This window comes from Pelobates fuscus, chromosome 2, assembly GCF_036172605.1.
Source record: "Pelobates fuscus isolate aPelFus1 chromosome 2, aPelFus1.pri, whole genome shotgun sequence".
Taxonomy (NCBI): domain Eukaryota; kingdom Metazoa; phylum Chordata; class Amphibia; order Anura; family Pelobatidae; genus Pelobates; species Pelobates fuscus.
Window position 1 is genome coordinate 171,760,335 of NC_086318.1, and position 18,075 is coordinate 171,778,409.

At 40.3% G+C, this 18,075-nt stretch overlaps 1 protein-coding gene across 1 annotated transcript in view; it reads right to left on the reverse strand.

Annotated features, from left to right (window-relative positions):
* KHDRBS2 (KH RNA binding domain containing, signal transduction associated 2) overlaps positions 1 to 18,075 on the reverse strand; it is a 595,075-nt gene that overhangs the window by 125,271 nt on the left and 451,729 nt on the right. Inside the window, exon 7 of the mRNA XM_063442960.1 lies at positions 12,409 to 12,491. Coding sequence (XP_063299030.1) covers positions 12,409 to 12,491 — 83 coding nt within the window. The remainder of the gene's footprint in view (positions 1 to 12,408; positions 12,492 to 18,075) is intronic.

The following is an 18,075-nucleotide window of genomic DNA, read 5'->3' on the forward strand; positions in this document are numbered from 1 at the left end:
TTTTCCAGCGCCGGGCAGGGAGCTTTCCTCCTCCTCTCCATCTTGATCGCGACATCATCGGCTGAATGCGCATGCGCGGCAGGAGCCGCGCTCGCATTCAGCCGGTCGCATAGGAAAGCATTTACAATGCTTTCCTATGGACGCTTGCGTGCTCTCACTGTGATTTTCACAGTGAGAAGCACGCAAGCGCCTCTAGCGGCTGTCAATGAGACAGCCACTAGAGGATTTGGAGGCTGGATTAACCCTCATTATAAACATAGCAGTTTCTCTGAAACTGCTATGTTTATAAAAAAAAGGGTTAATCCTAGAGGTACCTGGCACCCAGACCACTTCATTAAGCTGAAGTCGTCTGGGTGCCTAGAGTGGTCCTTTAATGTGTATTTGAAAGGATCCTAATGGAATTTGCATCAGGACAAAATACCTTACAAGTAATCAATGTGTTGTGCTGATAAACTCTCTCCCTTGCCCACCTTCCTGACTGAATTCATTCATGTATTCTAAGAAATGCGCATGCTGTACGGGTGGAGGGTAGATGCCCTAAATCTAATTCCTTGGCAATATGTATTGGTACAGCATGAAGCTTTGCAATTTGCTTCTTTAAAATGTGCACTGCAAAATGGTAAAGTAAATATATATATATATATATATATATATATATATATATATATATATATATATATATATATGTAACTATTGATGCATGACCCCAATTTTATAAAATGAAATGTTATATATATAATCTTGTATAAAACAAAACCGACCAGAATTCTTCCCAGTAAAATTAATTTTATTTATTCATCAAGTTGTTATTTCATGTTGAAATGAAGATTAACTTGCAAGAACAAAGTTATCATAAAAAGAACCAGCTGAGAAATATTTAATACTTACTCCCTGGAAGTGTTGAGATTGTTATTAAAGTAATTTTTCAATAATTTGCTGAGTAGCTGGAAGAGAACGCAAGTGGTCATGCCTAACTCATTAAATTTAGTTTGTTTCCCTATTGTGTTATGTAACAGTGAATTTGATGTCTGTAGGATATGCAATTAAACATATTTATTCTCAATGCAGCACAGATTTTGATCATTTATTACCAGTGTGTTCCAAGTCTGTCAACTGGTACATGTAGCTATGCTGTTACATTCAGGAAAATAAAGCATCACATTAGGCAAAGATTGCATGGTAACAGGAATAAACCAACTTGTATAATTATGCATAAAACAGATATTTACAGATACTTTTTTCAAATTTAATTAAATGAAAATATCATGTTAAAACTAGTGTAAATCACTTAGACCACTTACTTCTCATTATGTTTTTGCAATGTATTTTGTCAAGTAATACTCAAAAAATATTTTAATAGTGCATCCTGAACCGTGCCGTAGATTACTTCAGTAGACTTTAAAACTTGATTTGTCCAAAGAAAGATTTTGGGGGCATTAAATCATTAGTGGGGGATGGTCATGCTATTGTCCACTCACCCCCCTACTCATTGGCTTGAGATATGGGGTACTGAAACAACATGGGTTATCTTTACACCCATGGAATTCAGGTGGAGGGTATTAAAACAAAAAGGGAGTGGATATGCTGGTGTCTCCACTCCAGGTGAAGTGGTATATAAACAGAGTGAATCCTTCCCACCTATGAGCTTTGTATGTGGGTGTTAATAACATGGAGGTGGAAATTCAACAACCTCTAGGTGACTAGGAGTGCCCAATGCCTTGCCATCCTACTCAATAAAACCAACCACAGCTCTTTAACTCATAATTCAAATAAGGGACAGTTTTTTTCAGTCTGTGTGTTGGATTTCTTCTCTTGCTTTATATATATATTTTTGCCTAGATTAGATGTTTAAAAAAAAAAAATAAAATAAATAAAATCTGTGATCTTTATAGTTGCTGTTTAGTGGATGCGTGAGTGTGCTGGATCATGTGCATTGTATAAATTGGCCCCAGCAGCCCCCCATATATGCATGTTCATGTTCAGGTTTCATCTACATATTTGGGAGTCAGATGAGGTGAATGGCAGCTCATCTCGCCACTTAGGAAACAAGAAAGTGCACTGTTTTTAAACCCTATGGTTTTACATAACAAGACACATTAACAATCATCTGTTCCTTAGCAGGTCTTACAATTAGGTAAATGCAACCTTAGATGAACAACAACTCCATGTGTACACTTTTACTGTTTTCATAAAGTTTAAGAGGCTAAGTAGCAGATAGGTGCTACTAATCAAACGCCCTTGATTAATTCATCAACAAGTGTGACCATCACCATAAAAGTCAAAGTTTTATCAGTTTGCTGGTCTGGATTATTCAGGTGTGTATTAACACAATATCAAATAGGAAAGACAATCGCAATGATCTTAGAGAAGCAATTGTTGCTGCCCATCAAACTGAGAAGAGTTATAAGGCCATTTCCAAACAATTTTAAGTCCACAATTATACAGTGAGAAAGATTATTCAAAAGTTGAAAACATTCAAGACAGTTGCCATTTTTCCCAGGAGTGAACGTATCAGCAAATTCGCCACAAGGTCAAACCGTGCAATACTTAGAGAAATTGCATAAAACCCAAGCGTTACATCTCATGCAGACCTTAGTTAGCCCATTAAATGTTAAAGTTCATGACAGTACAATTAGAAAAAGACTGAACAAGTTTAGTTTGTTTGGATGCGTTGCCAGGAGAAAAAAAAACATGTCAGCACAGCTTAGTTTTGCAAAGTTCAATCTGAACAAACCTCAAACCTTCTGGAACGGTGTCCTTTGGACAGATAAAACCAAAGTGGAGATTTTTGGTGAAAAATAAAAGAAAACAGCATTTCAGCACATGACACATCATGTTAACTGTCAAGCACAGTGGTAGAGGGATTATGATTTGGTCTTGCTTTGCAGCCACTGGACCTGGGAACCTTTCAATCATTCAGTGGCCATCAATTCCTCTATATGCCAAAGTATTCTAGAGTCAATATGAGTCTCTGTCTGATAGCTATAGCTTGGGGTCATGGAACAGGAGAATAGTCCCAACTACACAAATAAATAAGCAAATCTACAATAGAATGGCTGAAAAAGAAAAAAAAATCAAGGTGTTGCAATGGCTCATTCAAAGTCCAGACCTCACACTGATTAAAATGCAGGACCTTAAGAAAGCTGTGAATAAACAAATGCCAGATGCCAAATGCCATAAACCTCAATGAACTAAAGCAACATTGTAAATAAGAATAGGCCAACATTCCTGCACAATGATACAAGAGGCTGATAAGTCATACTTAAAATGATTACTTCAAGTTATTGCTGCCAAAGGTGGTTCTACAAGCTATTAAATCATAATGTGTACTTAGTTTTGTACAACTAGCTTCTCCGTTTTGGCTGTATTTTTGTTAAATAAATATTTTTTTTTTGTTGAAAAATAAATCATGACACATTGTAATATGTTATGTGTTGTTGTTAATCTGAGGTTGTATTTACCTAATTTTAAGACTTGCTAAGGAACATGACTGTTATGTCCTTGTATGTAAAACCATAAAATTAAAATAGGGTGTACTTTCTTTTTCTCAGGACTGTATATATGTATACATTTTACAAATATACTAATATAGATTTTCTTTACTGCTACTCTTTTTTTCCCACTGTTGGTTACTTTATCTCAGTTGATCTATGAACCAAATGGTGGTAAATTTAACCTATTAAGTTAATCAACAATATATGCAAAAAAGTCATCATATGTATACATTTTGCAACTTATTTCCATGACCTTTTGGTACATCTAGTTTGTTTTCCCAAATCTTTTTTTTTTTTTTTGTTAGCAAAAATCTGATGAGCTGAATTTGCCCATTTTTGTTGAGGTCTACAGTTTAATAGTCCACTATATGCAATGAAAGTATAGTCAATTTTGAGAGGAGGGGTCTATGGTTGGTTGAGAATAAAAAGAAAATCATCTGTATTTGTAGTCAGACTTCTGATGAAATGGTATGGTCCTCTATCAGTTATTATTCTGGTGTTTATTTCTGGTGTAAATAATGGGATAATATGAAGGACAATATAAATGGCAAAGTTTAGAAAATATAAAACACCTGACAACATGCTTTAAGACAGTAATTTCTATTGTGGCTCTCTTCTTTTTTTACCAATGAACCACCTAGGTAACCTGTCCACTAGGTCCTACATTCTCAACCCATGGTACGAGTACCACAGGAGTGTGTCTGTCAATAATTGTGTGTGTGTGTCTGTAAATGTGTCTGGTAACCTGTCCACTAGGTCGTAGTTTCCCAACCCATGGTATACGTAATCTGGGGGGGTGTCTGTCACTTAATGTGTGCATGTCTTTAAGTGTATCTGTCAAAGTGTGTCAAATCAGTTAAAGTGTGTCTATCAGTGAATGTGTCTTCTGTGTTTAAGTGTGCATGTCAGTTTCCTCTATGTGTAAATGGGAGTGTGTCAGTTTTCGCTGTGTGTAAATGTGTTTGTCAGTGCCCTCTTTGTGTAAATATGTGTGTGTGTCAGTGTCCACTGTGTGTAATTGTGTTTGTCAGTGTCCCCTGCGTGTAAATGTGTGTGTGTGTTAGTGTCATCTGTGTGTGTCAGTGTCCTACGTGTGTGTGTGTGTGTCAGTGCCCTCTTTGTAACAATTGTGTGTATTATATTTTCATTTTGTGCCTTTTATACTTTAGAGTTATAGTTTATAAACTCCTCCTTAAAAAGACAATATTCACAGTATGTCAAATGTATTTTTAAAATATTCTTTGCTAGCTTTAATCAGGCTTGTTCTCCAATATGTGATTAACATACATATCAGTGTCTACACGTTTCACTTGGAATTTAAATTAACAGAAATTACTCTCTCGAGGCAGGGGTACTTAGGAATATTTTTAGACCTGCAGGGGTACTTGCTTGGGGAGATTTACTCAGTTCATATTTTTATTCCTTATTTCTCTCAGCACTGCTATTGTTTTTCACTTTCCTGACATGTGTCACGGTAATATACCCCAACACGCAGGAATAGTTCACAGTCAAGAGACAAGAAACAGAGTTCGTCTACCGGACCTTAGAATGGCCGGACTAGGACGAGAGAAAGACAGAGTCAGAACAAGCCGAGGTCAAGGGAACTGAGAGACAGCGTAATGTAGAACAAGCCGAGGACTGGTACACAGAGGACAAAACAGCGGATAAGCAAGCAAGGATAAGGAGAGAGCGGAGTCAGGAACAAAGCCAAGGTCAAGCACCAAAAAACCAACTGAACGATACAAGCACTAAAGGGAACAGGACAGAAACCACGATAGGGCAAGGAGCAAGGGGAAACAGGTGAGTATAAAAACCCTAAGGTTCACTTTGATTGGCTCCTGTCATATCCACGCCCCCAAAACGTGAGTGAATGGGGAATGTGGCCTGACAGGGGCCAATGGGAGACTGATTCTAATTTAGTCTCCCACTGTCCCTTTAAGAGCGCGCCCGAGACGCGCGGCGCGCTCTTAGTGTCGGGCGGGACATGTGACCGCTTCTCGCGGTCACTGCCCGCCTGACTGATCCCATCGTTGGCTGAGCCGCGCGCGGCTCGTGCAGGAGCAGGACCGCGCGCGGCGAGAAGGGAGGACCCCGGCCGGCCCCTGGAGAGGGTAAGTACCGCTACAACATGTCAACAGCACATACAAGTACACATAACAGGGTCTGTTGTACAACCAACAAGACAACAAAGTGTGCAAGAAGACACTTTTCCCATTAGCCTCACAAGTGATGGTTGATAGAAAATACCAAGACTTTGCAGACAAAAAATAATCAATGTTGCATTTTTGCTGTGTTCATAGGTATCAATAAGACAATATGCATACACCTTTTCATGCATGTATGCCAAAACCAACTTTAGGTTTGTGAACTCACTGCATTTAAACAGCAGTATCAGTGATTTTTCATTGTTGTTTACCCTCACAAATGATCATACCAATGCAGTGAACAACCAAAATATAAAAAACATCACAAGCAAGAAATATATTTACGCTTGTATTTTTGTATCTTGTAGCTTTTTACAAGAACTATGAGTTTTCCTACTTTGATATTAAAAAGTAACATAAATATACAGTTCAAGTGTAATCAATTTCCAGGTATAAATCCATCAAAGTAGTGGTGATATGAGGTTTGCCTGACCATCCCAATGTTCAAAGAGAAATTGAACATGCACCTTTGCTCCGACAACGGTGATATTTCACATATGTTATTAATAAGTCAATCTGAAGGCTTAAGGCAACTTGTAAAAGTAAAAACAGTGTTGGAACTAGTCACTAAGTTCTTCTACTAGAGAATAATTAGAGCTGTTAATGCCTATTTTCTTTGTAGCAGCTGCCAGTAACTCTGTGTTACTGGTAGAAATTGGTAGATATTAAATAACCGCTACTTGCTAAAAGTAATTGGCATGTACAATACTAAGTAATGGCTGCCCTGTAAAAATTAGCAACAGGTGCAGAGATATGCCATCCCAATGTCTACCTAGGATAGAATTTCTGGTGTAAATGTATCCAATTATGCATTTAAGTTGATTAGAGAGTTTTTATCGCCAGTGCAACTGATTAGATAGATACCAACACTAGTAATTGGCATTTTCACATAACTGTTAACCGAAGCTGAACATTTTTACTGCTTGCCACCAATAAATCGAGGGATATATGTTGTTCATTGAAGTCACCAGCCAAAATACTATTGTTTTTTCTTGGAAACTATGAAGCTAAACCTGTACAAACTGTGGTGATACAATGTTCACAAGAAGTTTGAATTAGAATCCTTTTTTTATTCTTTATTTATGCGATGACAGAAAGTGTGGCTTGTCAACAGTATAAGGCTTGTGCAAAAGCAAAGTCACAATACATATGTCATCTTTGAAATACAGATAGGAAATTCATGGTGTTAGGGTATGTATTAGGTCATAGACTGGTGATTGGCTTGGTCGCAATTTGTCAGAGTTTTACATTTCATAAGTAAAATAAGAGAACAAGAAAATAGGAAATTAACATAATGAACATGAAGTAACAGAGCTGTGTTGTGGACATATTCTTGGGTTGAGGCAACCCCATTTTATCCTGGCCTTTCCTTCTTTTTTTATTTTTTTTATTCTTTATTTATATATTGGCATTTCAGCTGAGATATGGCCAAAGCGACATTCAATGTTCAACAGATGTTACATTAAACAGGTAGTATATAATGACATGTGATATTGAGCATATTGTTTTACAGTATGTTTACAGTGGTATCATATTGAGCTTTTGGCTTGTGAGGATAGCCTATAGAACAATTGGCAGAATTTTTTGTATTTCTGCCATTTTCCACCTTCTGCGGACAGATAAAAGTAAGAAGTGAGAGAGTATAGTAAAGGAAAACTAAAGAGAAAAGAGTGTCCGATCTTATTTATCATTAGCAGTGCTTCGCCTGAAGCTTTTATCCTATACCATAGCCTTGACCAAAAACCCTCCTAATAGAGGCATCGCTGCCACTCATCGGTGTTTGTGAGGATGTTTCCCAGAAGTTCATGTTGTGAGTTTAAGGCGAGGATGCCGCCTCGCATCACCAGATCAGGTCCCCAGCCCACCCCCACACTCTTCCCTTCCGTCCCCCCGCTCCCCTCCTATCATAATACTTTATGTATTGTATTGTTCCCATGGGTCCCATACCTTACTGCAAGTATTCTGTGTGTTTCTGACTTGTGCTGTTAGCTTGTCCATAAGGTAATTGTCCCTGAGTTTTGCTTTGACCAAGATTTGACCAGATTTCTGGGCAGGACTACTTTTGCGCCAATGCTCTATGGGCCGCTAGAGTAATCATGTTAAGGAGTTTTTGATTATGTTTGGTTAGGCTTTCTGTGGGTCTGGACAGCAGGCATGCCCATGGGTCCAAGGCTATTTTCCTCTGTAGGATCTGTGAGCTTGAGTCCATAATGTAATTCCAGTAATCTGCTACCCCTATGCATTCCCACCACATATGTATATATGTGACCTTACTGCCGCATAGGTGCCAACAGTCATGTGAGGGGTTCAGTTTCATCGGATTCTGTTTTACCGGGTTTGTGTACCATCTGAATAGTGTTTTGTATGATTGCTCTTGGAGCGTTACACAAATTGTTGTTTTAGTACACACATCCCAGATGTCTGGCCAATCTTTTCCCTCCAACACCTCCCCCAGGTCGGCCTCCCATTGGTCTGTATAACATAGTGCCCCTTTTTTTCAGTAGCTGTACTAAGATGGTTATAAAGTAATGTAATAAGTTTGGTTTGTGTGATTTCATTAAAACAAATTTTTTCAAAGTAAGTCATTGGTGCTGTAGCTGCTTCCCTAACTTCAGCTCTTTGTGCAAAGTCCCGAATTTGTAAAAATCTAAAGTAATTGCGCGTTTTGTGTGGCTAGGGTGTTCAGTTGTTCATATGTAACTATTTCTTGATTAACATATAGGTGAACATATATGTAATCCCGTAGCCTCTATCCCCTGATGGGAAAGCCCTGTTCCTAAATACTGGGGTCATTGGGGACGGGAGGGTACTCAGCGAGTGTTTCCATCTTGTTTGGTCCCATATTTGTATGGAGTTGAGGATAGCTGGATTAGTGGTTCTCAGGATAGCTCATTGGGTCTTGGGTACCTATATGTAAAACTGGGGAAGATCCATCCCTGTCATCAGAGATTCGAGATCTACCCAGTATCTCTTGTCGGGGGTGTGTGCCACTGTATAATCTGGGTTAGTTGTGCCGCTAGGTAATATTGGTGAAGGTTGGGCAGTCCCAAGCTCCCTCTCAGTGTTGGGTGGTATACAAGGCTGATCTTGGGCGTTTATTTTGCCATATGAATATATTTATTGCCCTTTGTATGCCTGCTAGGTCACCCCTGGTAACTCTTGAAATAGAAATAGATTGAAATAGAAATAATAATCACGATAGGATGTTCATTTTAATTGAATGTATGCGTCCCAACCAGGAGATAGGTCTGTCTGTCCATTGGTCTAACTCTCTGGTGAAGGTTTGGAACAGGGGGATATAGTAAATAGTGATATGTGATTCGCTGTTAGACGAATGCCCAAATACATTAATTCTTCCGTATTTATTTATACGTGATGTCGGCTGCGGATGAGTGCCTTGTCCGGGGCATAGCCACTGTTTAGTGAAATTGATTTTGTAGCCCGCTAGATACCCAAAACGGTCTAGTATTAACGTTAAATGACGCAGGGATTCTAATAGTTTACGGAGGGTTAGGAGGATATCATCGGCGTATGCTGACACCGTGAAGGGTTTTCCCATCACCTCTACCCCCTGAATGTTTGGGTGCTGTCTGACAGCTTGTAAGAGTGGTTCCAGCGTCAGGGCGAACAGTAGTGGGGATAAGGGGCACCTCTCTCTGGTTCTGTTGCCTAGTGAGAATGGTGTTCTCTTTGCACCTTTGTGTTCTCTTCTGCACTCATATGTCCGTGTATAGAGCCTTTAATGCTATAACAAAGGTTTCAGGGAACCCCTGAAAATGGAGTAGGTTGAATATGTACAGCCACAGCACCCTGTCAAATGCTTTCTCTGCGTCTAATGAAAGCGCTAGAGAAGGCATCCTGGATTCTGCCCATATTAGGTCCACTCCCGTCAGGTATTTTCATACAGTTGTTGCCCTGGTATAAAGCCAACCTTGTCTGGGGGGATCAGTTGAGGAAGGAGGGGTGTGAGTCTGGATGCTAGGATTTTTGTGAATATTTTGTGGTCAGTGTTAATGAGTGATATTGGTCTGTAGATTGGGGCCAGTGTATTGTCTTTTTCCGATTTCGGTAGGAGTACTATGTTGGCCATTGCCATGTCCGTATCAGGCGTTCCTCCCTGCGTGAAGTGATTACCTAGAGTCGTGAGGTGGGGGGCTAATACGTCTCTAAATCGTTTGTAGTAGCTAATGTCATAGCTGTCCGGTCCCGGGGTTCTGTTTCCCTTGAGAGATGCTATGGCCATCTCCACTTCACCTTGTGTGATTGGGTCCTTCAGCGTTGCTGCCTCTTCCCCAGTTACCCTTGGTATGGTAAGTTCTGATAAAAACCTATGTAGGTCCGTGGTGTATGCTGTATTGTCATTCGTAAGATTGGGTGACTGATTATATAGGACCGAAAAGTATGTTGCAAACACTTCATTAATAGCGTCTGGTGTTGTGACTACTGTATTGGTTTCAGTACGTATTTTGGTTATGGGTTTGTGTCCCATTCTTGGTCGTAAGACTCTGGCCAGGAGGGTGTCCATTTTGCTTGCTTTCTCATAGAATAATCTTTTGGACCATAATATCGAACAGGATACTTCTAGTGAAATTTATTTTATTGAGTGTCTGAGGGCATTAAGTGCTCTTAATTTTGTATTTGTTGGATTTGTTTTTTTGTTGTTGCTCAGTTTTCCTTAGTGCTGATTGTAACTCTAGTAATAATTTTGTTTTAGTTTGCGTTTTATGTGTGGCTATTTTTATGAAGTATCCACTGAAGACAGACTTGTGAGCCGCACATATCAAAGTGTGGTTCGTTTCTGGGTTTGTGTTGAGCTCAAAATACTCTTTGATAGCTATCCGGGTCAATTCCTGTATATTGTCCCCGTCCCATTAAGAAATATATTGTCTATTCTAGAGTATGTATTATGGGGCGCTGAGTAGAATGTAAAGTCTTGTGTGTCTGGGTGCTGTAGTCGCCCAGTATGTGTCAAGAATGTGTGAAGTAATTTATCTTGCCCCCCTCTCCCCTGTGACCTCATGGTAACTGGTTTGGAGCTACAGTCAACCGACGGACAAGTCACCGCATTAACGTTTCCTCTGACCATAAGCAACCCTCCTCCCACTCCGGCCACCAGTGTCTCTAGATTTGACCAGAATAGGGAATTTGGCTCGTTAGAAGCATATACGTATGTATTTTTGTGTTATAGAGAGTCCCCCCAATGTAAATGTAACACCCCTCTGGATCAACCTGGGCGACCGTTATTTAGAATGGCCTCCGTTTATGGATCAGGATTGCTACCCCTGCTTGCTTCAGCATCATTCATGCCTCATGTACCATTGTGTATGTCTTGTCAATCAATCTTATGGGTGCCAACCTGGGGAGGTGTGTCTACTGCAGGAGTGCAATATCAACTTTTTTTGGCTTTTATATCTCTCATGAGCAACCTGCATTTGTTTGGGGAGTTTAGCCCTTTGACATTAAGTGATAGGACCTTCAGAGCCATTATGTAGTATGTTTAGTTTCACAGCAGTGGCGATGGTGTTATCCCTGAGGGTCCCTATATAGTCACCTTGGCATCCCAGCATGGATCAGGTCTGGAGTAGGGCCTGCTACCCCCCTCCCCAGCGACGCGGGCGGCAGTCATGCACAAGTCTGGGAATGGAGATCATCAAAGTGTGGTGTACCTCCAGAGCCTAGGTAGGACATCTAACCGTAGGTTGTGAGTTGCGATGCTGGTTACAGCTGCGGGATTGCGGGTGGATGCATGGGAGCTCTCAAGCTATGCTGCCATTCAAGTTGGCTGCCAGACCATGCCCATCGAGTTAGAATCTTTTTAAAGTTTTATATTTTAGGTAAATTAATTTCTGTAGAATTGCAACTTTTGTCTTCGATTTAACCTTTATGATTGAAAATAACCTACATAGTTTTTTTTGTTTTTTTTAAGTACTATTAAAGTATTATTATTTTTCTAGAACACATGGTGCACTGTATTATATCTTGTATACACTTATAATTGTGTTCTTATTTTAGTTATTTCTTTGTGCCTGGGCACATATACTGCTGATATATTGGCAGTCTAGTCACTCGGATATGCTACATGCCACACTCATTCAAATAATATTATTATTAATAATAATAATAATAATAATAATAAATAAACACAGACACAACACTGAAAGACTGAGAAACACATGTCAAGATCCAGATTAAAAATAAAAAATCAAATAAAAACAGACACAAACATACACTACCAATGACAAACACACTGACATGCAAAGGGTAAACAACACTAATATACATAAGTATGGACCTGTAGATTTTGTTGCCCACATTTGCATGTCAGTAGTTAGATTGTTGCACTCCTTCTTTGACTCCTATGGTGAACAAGGAGAGTATTTGCCACTGGAAACTTTAAAGATTTTTGGATGGGGGAATATCAATTGCTGTTGTTAGTGGCTGAAGCTGCAATAAATTAATCTCAATAGCATTCATCTAATTTCCGCTGTACTAAGCAGTGCTTAGCACATACTATTTTGCCTGGACTTCTGTAAATTAATTAGTTATATTATTATAAATATATATTATAAAAGATGTGAAAATGTGATATCCCTGATCATTTTTTTTGAATGTGTGTTTCACATGTTTCACAGAGAAAATGTATGTATGATGTACAAAGTGGGAGCTATGAGGTTTAAAAGACAATTTAACAGGCTCTCACACACACGTACCTCTCTGTTTGTGTTGTATAATTGTTGTCATATTCTTCATAACTCTGCTCTTCATAATCATCTCCAAAACCATCATCATAACCCTATAAAAAAAAGAGAAAATAGCGTTTTAGTTGTTGATTACATTTTGATTTAACGTGATCAATGGTGTAAATTCATTATTATTAACCCCTTAAGGACATATGACGGAAATATTCTGTCATGCTTCCCTTTTATTCCAGAAGTTGTGTCCTTAAGGGGTACCTATGTGATAAAGAGTTATTATCCTTAAGTTCAAGATGATAGTTTTAATGTAAAATAGAACAATAATAATATAATATAATATGAACTTTACTGTAAACTATAGTATGTAGCAGCATAGGGCCGGGCTGTCCATAGGCTACAGTGGGGCCATGACTCCAGGCGGCACAATTACAGGGGCAGCATTTTGTCACTCCTGTCAAAGCATGTTCCTATGCTGCTTATCACACTCCCCCCATTGAGGGCCGCTAAAGGGAAGCAGGTATCCCCTAAATTATTCCATACCTCCACTCCATACGTGTCCCCATGCCCAATTTACCCACGGCCTGTGCTCCACTTAGATTAAGTTGCGCTCTCAGCAACTTTGCTGGCTGTCTGCAGTGCCCCCACATGAACACAAGCTGTTGGGGATGGAGTACGAGGTGTGTTTCTGGGCGGAAGCAGTAACTACATTACTTATCTCCCCACTAGCAAGATGTGGATCCGTAAGAGCAGGATACCACGAGGGCTCACCATCGAGGAGCTGCCATCCCATGCTATGTGCATGGGAGAGGTACTTCTAATGGGCTGCTTGGCGTTTCTCCAACCGCCATGTGTATGTAAGGGAGTGCTGCTTGCTGTGCATGTGTGTATGTATTAGGTCGTGTGTGTGTACTAAGCAGTGTGTGTATCTATTAGGTCTTGTGTGTCTGTTAGGCAGTGCATGTATGTATTAGGCAGTGTGTGTGTAATAGGCAGTGTTTGTGTGTGTGTATTAGGCAGTGTGTGTGTACTAAGCAGTGTGTTCATGTATTAGGTAGTGTGTATGTATTTGGCAGTGTGTATGTATGTGTTAGGCAGTGTGTGTCTATTAGGCAGTATGTGTGTGTGTATGTATTAGGCAGTGTGTGTCTATTAGGCAGTATATGGGTGTCTATTAGGCAGAGTGTGCATGTATTAGTGTCACGTATTCATCCGCTTATAGAAATGTGGTTAATGACATTTACTGTCCACACAGGAAAAGTTGTGCCGAGCAGCAACCTAATCCACGGCCTGTGCTCCACTTAGATTAAGTTGCGCTCTCAGCAACTGTGCTGGCTGTCTGCAGTGCCCCCACATGAACACAAGCTGTTGGGGATGGAGTACGAGGTGTGTTTCTGGGCCGAAGCAGTAACTACATTACTTATCTCCCCACTAGCAAGATGTGGATCCGGAAGAGCAGGATACCACGAGGGATCACCATCAAGGAGCTGCCATCCCATGCTATGTGCATGGGAGAGGTACTTCTAATGGGCTGCTTGGCGTTTCTCCAACCGCCATGTGTATGTAAGGAAGTGCTGCTTGCTGTGCATGTGTGTATGTATTAGGTCGTGTGTGTGTACTAAGCAGTGTGTGTATCTATTAGGTCTTGTGTGTCTGTTAGGCAGTGCATGTATGTATTAGGCAGTGTGTGTGTAATAGGCAGTGTTTGTGTGTGTGTATTAGGCAGTGTGTGTGTGTACTAAGCAGTGTGTTCATGTATTAGGTAGTGTGTATGTATTTGGCAGTGTGTATGTATGTGTTAGGCAGTGTGTGTCTATTAAGCAGTATGTGTGTGTGTATGTATTAGGCAGTGTGTGTCTATTAGGCAGTATATGGGTGTCTATTAGGCAGGGTGTGCATGTATTAGTGTCACGTATTCATCAGCTTATAGAAATGTGGTTAATTACATTTACTGTCCACACAGGAAAAGTTGTGCCGAGCAGCAACCGAGCAGATTCCAGGTCTATACAGATATCGAGTCTATATAGAGACTTTTCCGATTTTTTTATATCCAGTTGAAGAAGCTGCTACAGCGAAACGCATCCTGGAATCTGGAGAAGATCGGTCTTTATTTATTTGGACTTTTTATATGCCTAGTCAGTGTTTTTATATTGTTATATATAGTTTTATGTAAATAAAGTATATTTATATATTTTTTCAACACTGCTGGCATTGTTCCTGCTCTTTTAAAGAAGGCGTGTGGGCCTTAACCACATACACCCTTGATCAGAGCCGATGTGGATGGCTCTGTGTTTGTAAGTACAAACTTGTTCTTTTTATACCCTATTGGAACCATAAGGTATTGCACCATATATGCTTTTCAACATTTCAGAAGTCAAAGGAAAGAATATCCAGTAAAAAGAAGGGATAGGGTCGCCTTCACGGACCCCATGGGCTACTAAATTGAGCTATACACTATTAGCTCTCTAAAGTGTGAGTGGGAATTTTTCACTCTTATTTCAAAAAACTTTTATTGTCACAGTTTACACTATGTTTGGTATATTCTGTTTATCTTTAAGGTATTGAATATCAACTTAGGACACTTTGTGTTTACCTAGAAGGTACTGTTTATTCATATTTATACACTAAGAGCATATTCACGACTGTTATAAATAATATAGCGCTGCACCAGCACTTTACCACTAGATCCATTTTAAAGATAAGAATTGGTGTTTAAGCTGCTTATCCGTTTTTTTTCACTTCTAAAGATTAGCGCTAGTACTACCCTTTTTCGTTAATCCACAGAAGGGTTAATGCTGAGCAGCAACTGTGAAAATGAAACCTGGTGTCACGTATTCATCCGCTTATAGAAAAGTGGTTAATGACATTTACTGTCCACACAGGAAAAGTTGTGCCGAGCAGCAACCTAATCCACAGAAGGGTTAATGCTGAGCAGCAATTGTGCAAATTAAACCTGGTAACTGACTTTGGGGTCAAAGGCCGGTTACAGCCTATCAGAACTAAAGGAGGGGTATTTAGGCCCAGTTCTCATCCTGCTCAGCGCCCTGTAGTGGTTTCCCTTGTGGTTGTCCCAGAGCGCGTTCCTGTTATTAGTTTTATACCTGTTTTTTTACTTTGGCTTTGTTTATTGACTTCTCTATATTCTGGTATCCTGACTCCTGGCTTTCCTCATCGCTGCGTCCCTTTCTGTGTTCCCTGACCTCGGCTAGTATTTTGACTATTCTATGTACGTTAAATCCGGCCATTCTAAGGACCGGTAATACGTTACTTATTTGTCATCCGTGCTATACAGTTCTACGTGCTGGATCAAACAGTAATCCTGACATTACGACATGGCCATAGATCCTGTAGAACTGTGTCAGCACATAGCTGCTTGCGAGTGGAAATTAGAGGAGAATGATGACTGCATGGATCAATTCGCTCAGGCTTTCAGTACGCTTCTCGCTAGAACGGAGCATCTGCAGCCTGCAGCGTCTCCTCCTATAGCACCTCTACCCTGTGTACCTCCACCCACTGTTAATAAGACTCCTAGCATCTCCTTATCGCCATCCCTACAGTTTGATGGCAATATTCAGGAATGCAGGGGTTTTCTCAATCAGGTGGAGTACCATTTTGAGGCCTCACCAGGGTCGTTCCCCACGGACAGAGCAAAAATTGGTTATCTAATGAATCAATTAAAGGTCAAGGCCCTTGCCTGGGCTAATCCAGTGTGGGAGAGTTATCGGAGCATAGCTCATAATTACCAGGAATTCCTTGCTGAATTCAAGCTCATGTTTGAGCCATTGGGTAGAGAGGATGACGCCTCCACTGCCCTAATGCACATCAGACAAGGTAACCGCCAAAGAATTACCTAAGAGTCTTAACGAATTTATTACGTTTGCCATGCATATTGATAATAGGTTAAGACTCAGAGAAGTCACCAGAAGCAAGACCAGAAGTACGGCTATGTCCCTAGCACCTCAATTCTCTAAACCTGTTTTGTCTAACCTCCCTGTACAGTCCAAACCCGAACCTTTGCAGTTGGGGGTCACTAGACTGTCGGATGACGAAAAACAGTATAGGAGAAGGGAGGGGTTATGCCTATATTGCGGTAGAAAGGGACATATGATAACTAATTGTCCAGTGCGTCCGGAAAACTTCCGCACCTAAGAACCTTAAGGGGACAGATCTTAGGTGTGATGGAGTTGTCCACTAACAAAAACAAAAGTAGATTCCTCCTTGAGGTATCTATTTCCCTTGATAACAATAAGTTTTCTTGCAATGCCCTAATGGACTCAGGTGCTGCTGGAAATTTTATTGATGTCCAGTTTATTAGGGGTAATGAGATAAAGGTCAGGGAGAGACCTACGCCGCTAGCTGTAGAGGCTATTTATGGTAGACCACTCACACAACCGCTTATAACCCACATAACTGTCCATATTACGATCTCCATTGGGGCCTCCCATAGGGAGGAGATGACGTTTCAGGTTATTACTTCTCCATCATGTCCTATCATATTAGGGTTTCCTTGGCTGAGTAAGCACAATCCCTATATTGACTGGGCTAATGGGGAGATATTAGAATGGGGTAAAGGGTGTATGGGGAGATGTATAAAACCAGCACTAAAGAGATTGGATACTATTGACCTTCCCACTACCACTCCCCAAACTCCTGGAGTTCCCATACAATACCGAGAACTTCAGGAGGTGTTTAATAAGGCTCAATCCGATGTATTGCCTCCCCACAGAGCATATGACTGTGCCATTAACCTGTTTCCAGGCGCTATGCCACCTAAGGGGGCAGTTTATGCCTTATCTCCCCAGGAGAGTAAAATAATGGAGGAATACATCAAAGAATCCTTGAGCAAAGGGCACATAAGAAAGTCATCCTCATCAGCTGGTGCTGGATTCTTTTTTGTTGAGAAAAAGGGTGGTGAGTTACGCCCTTGCATAGACTACAGGGCACTTAATAAAATCACTGTAAAAAATGCATACCCTATCCCACTCATTTCCGAATTGTTCGATAGACTTCAGGGAGCTAAAGTATTTACTAAGCTTGACCTTAGGAGCGCTTACAATTTGGTTAGAATTAAAGAGAATCATGAGTGGAAGACGGCATTTAATACCCGTAGCGGACACTATGAATATCTGGTAATGCCATTTGGGTTATGCAACGCCCCGGCCGTATTCCAAGACTTTATAAATGATGTTCTCAGGGAATTCATTTACTCATTTGTCTTGGTTTATTTGGATGATATTTTGTATTCCCCTGATCTTCAAACTCACCACTCCCATGTGAAACAGGTTCTGCAGAAGTTGTTGAAAAATAAACTTAATTGTAAATTAGAAAAGTGCATATTTGACCAGCCTGAAGTCCACTTTTGGGTTACAACATCTCTGCATCAGGATTTCAAATTGATCCTAAAAAACTAGAGGCTGTACTACACTGGCCATTACCCTCTAGTTTAAAAGCCATTCAAAGGTTTATTGGTTTTGCCAACTATTACAGAAGATTCATCAATGGTTTTTCTTCTGTAATAGCCCCAATCACTAATATGACTCGCAAAGGGTTTAGTAGCACGGTATGGTCCAAAGAGGCTGTGAATGCTTTTGAGACTCTTAAACAAAGATTTGCCTCTGCGGACATACTAAAACATCCTGACACCAGTAAACCTTTTATATTGGAGGTTGATGCATCTGAGACAGG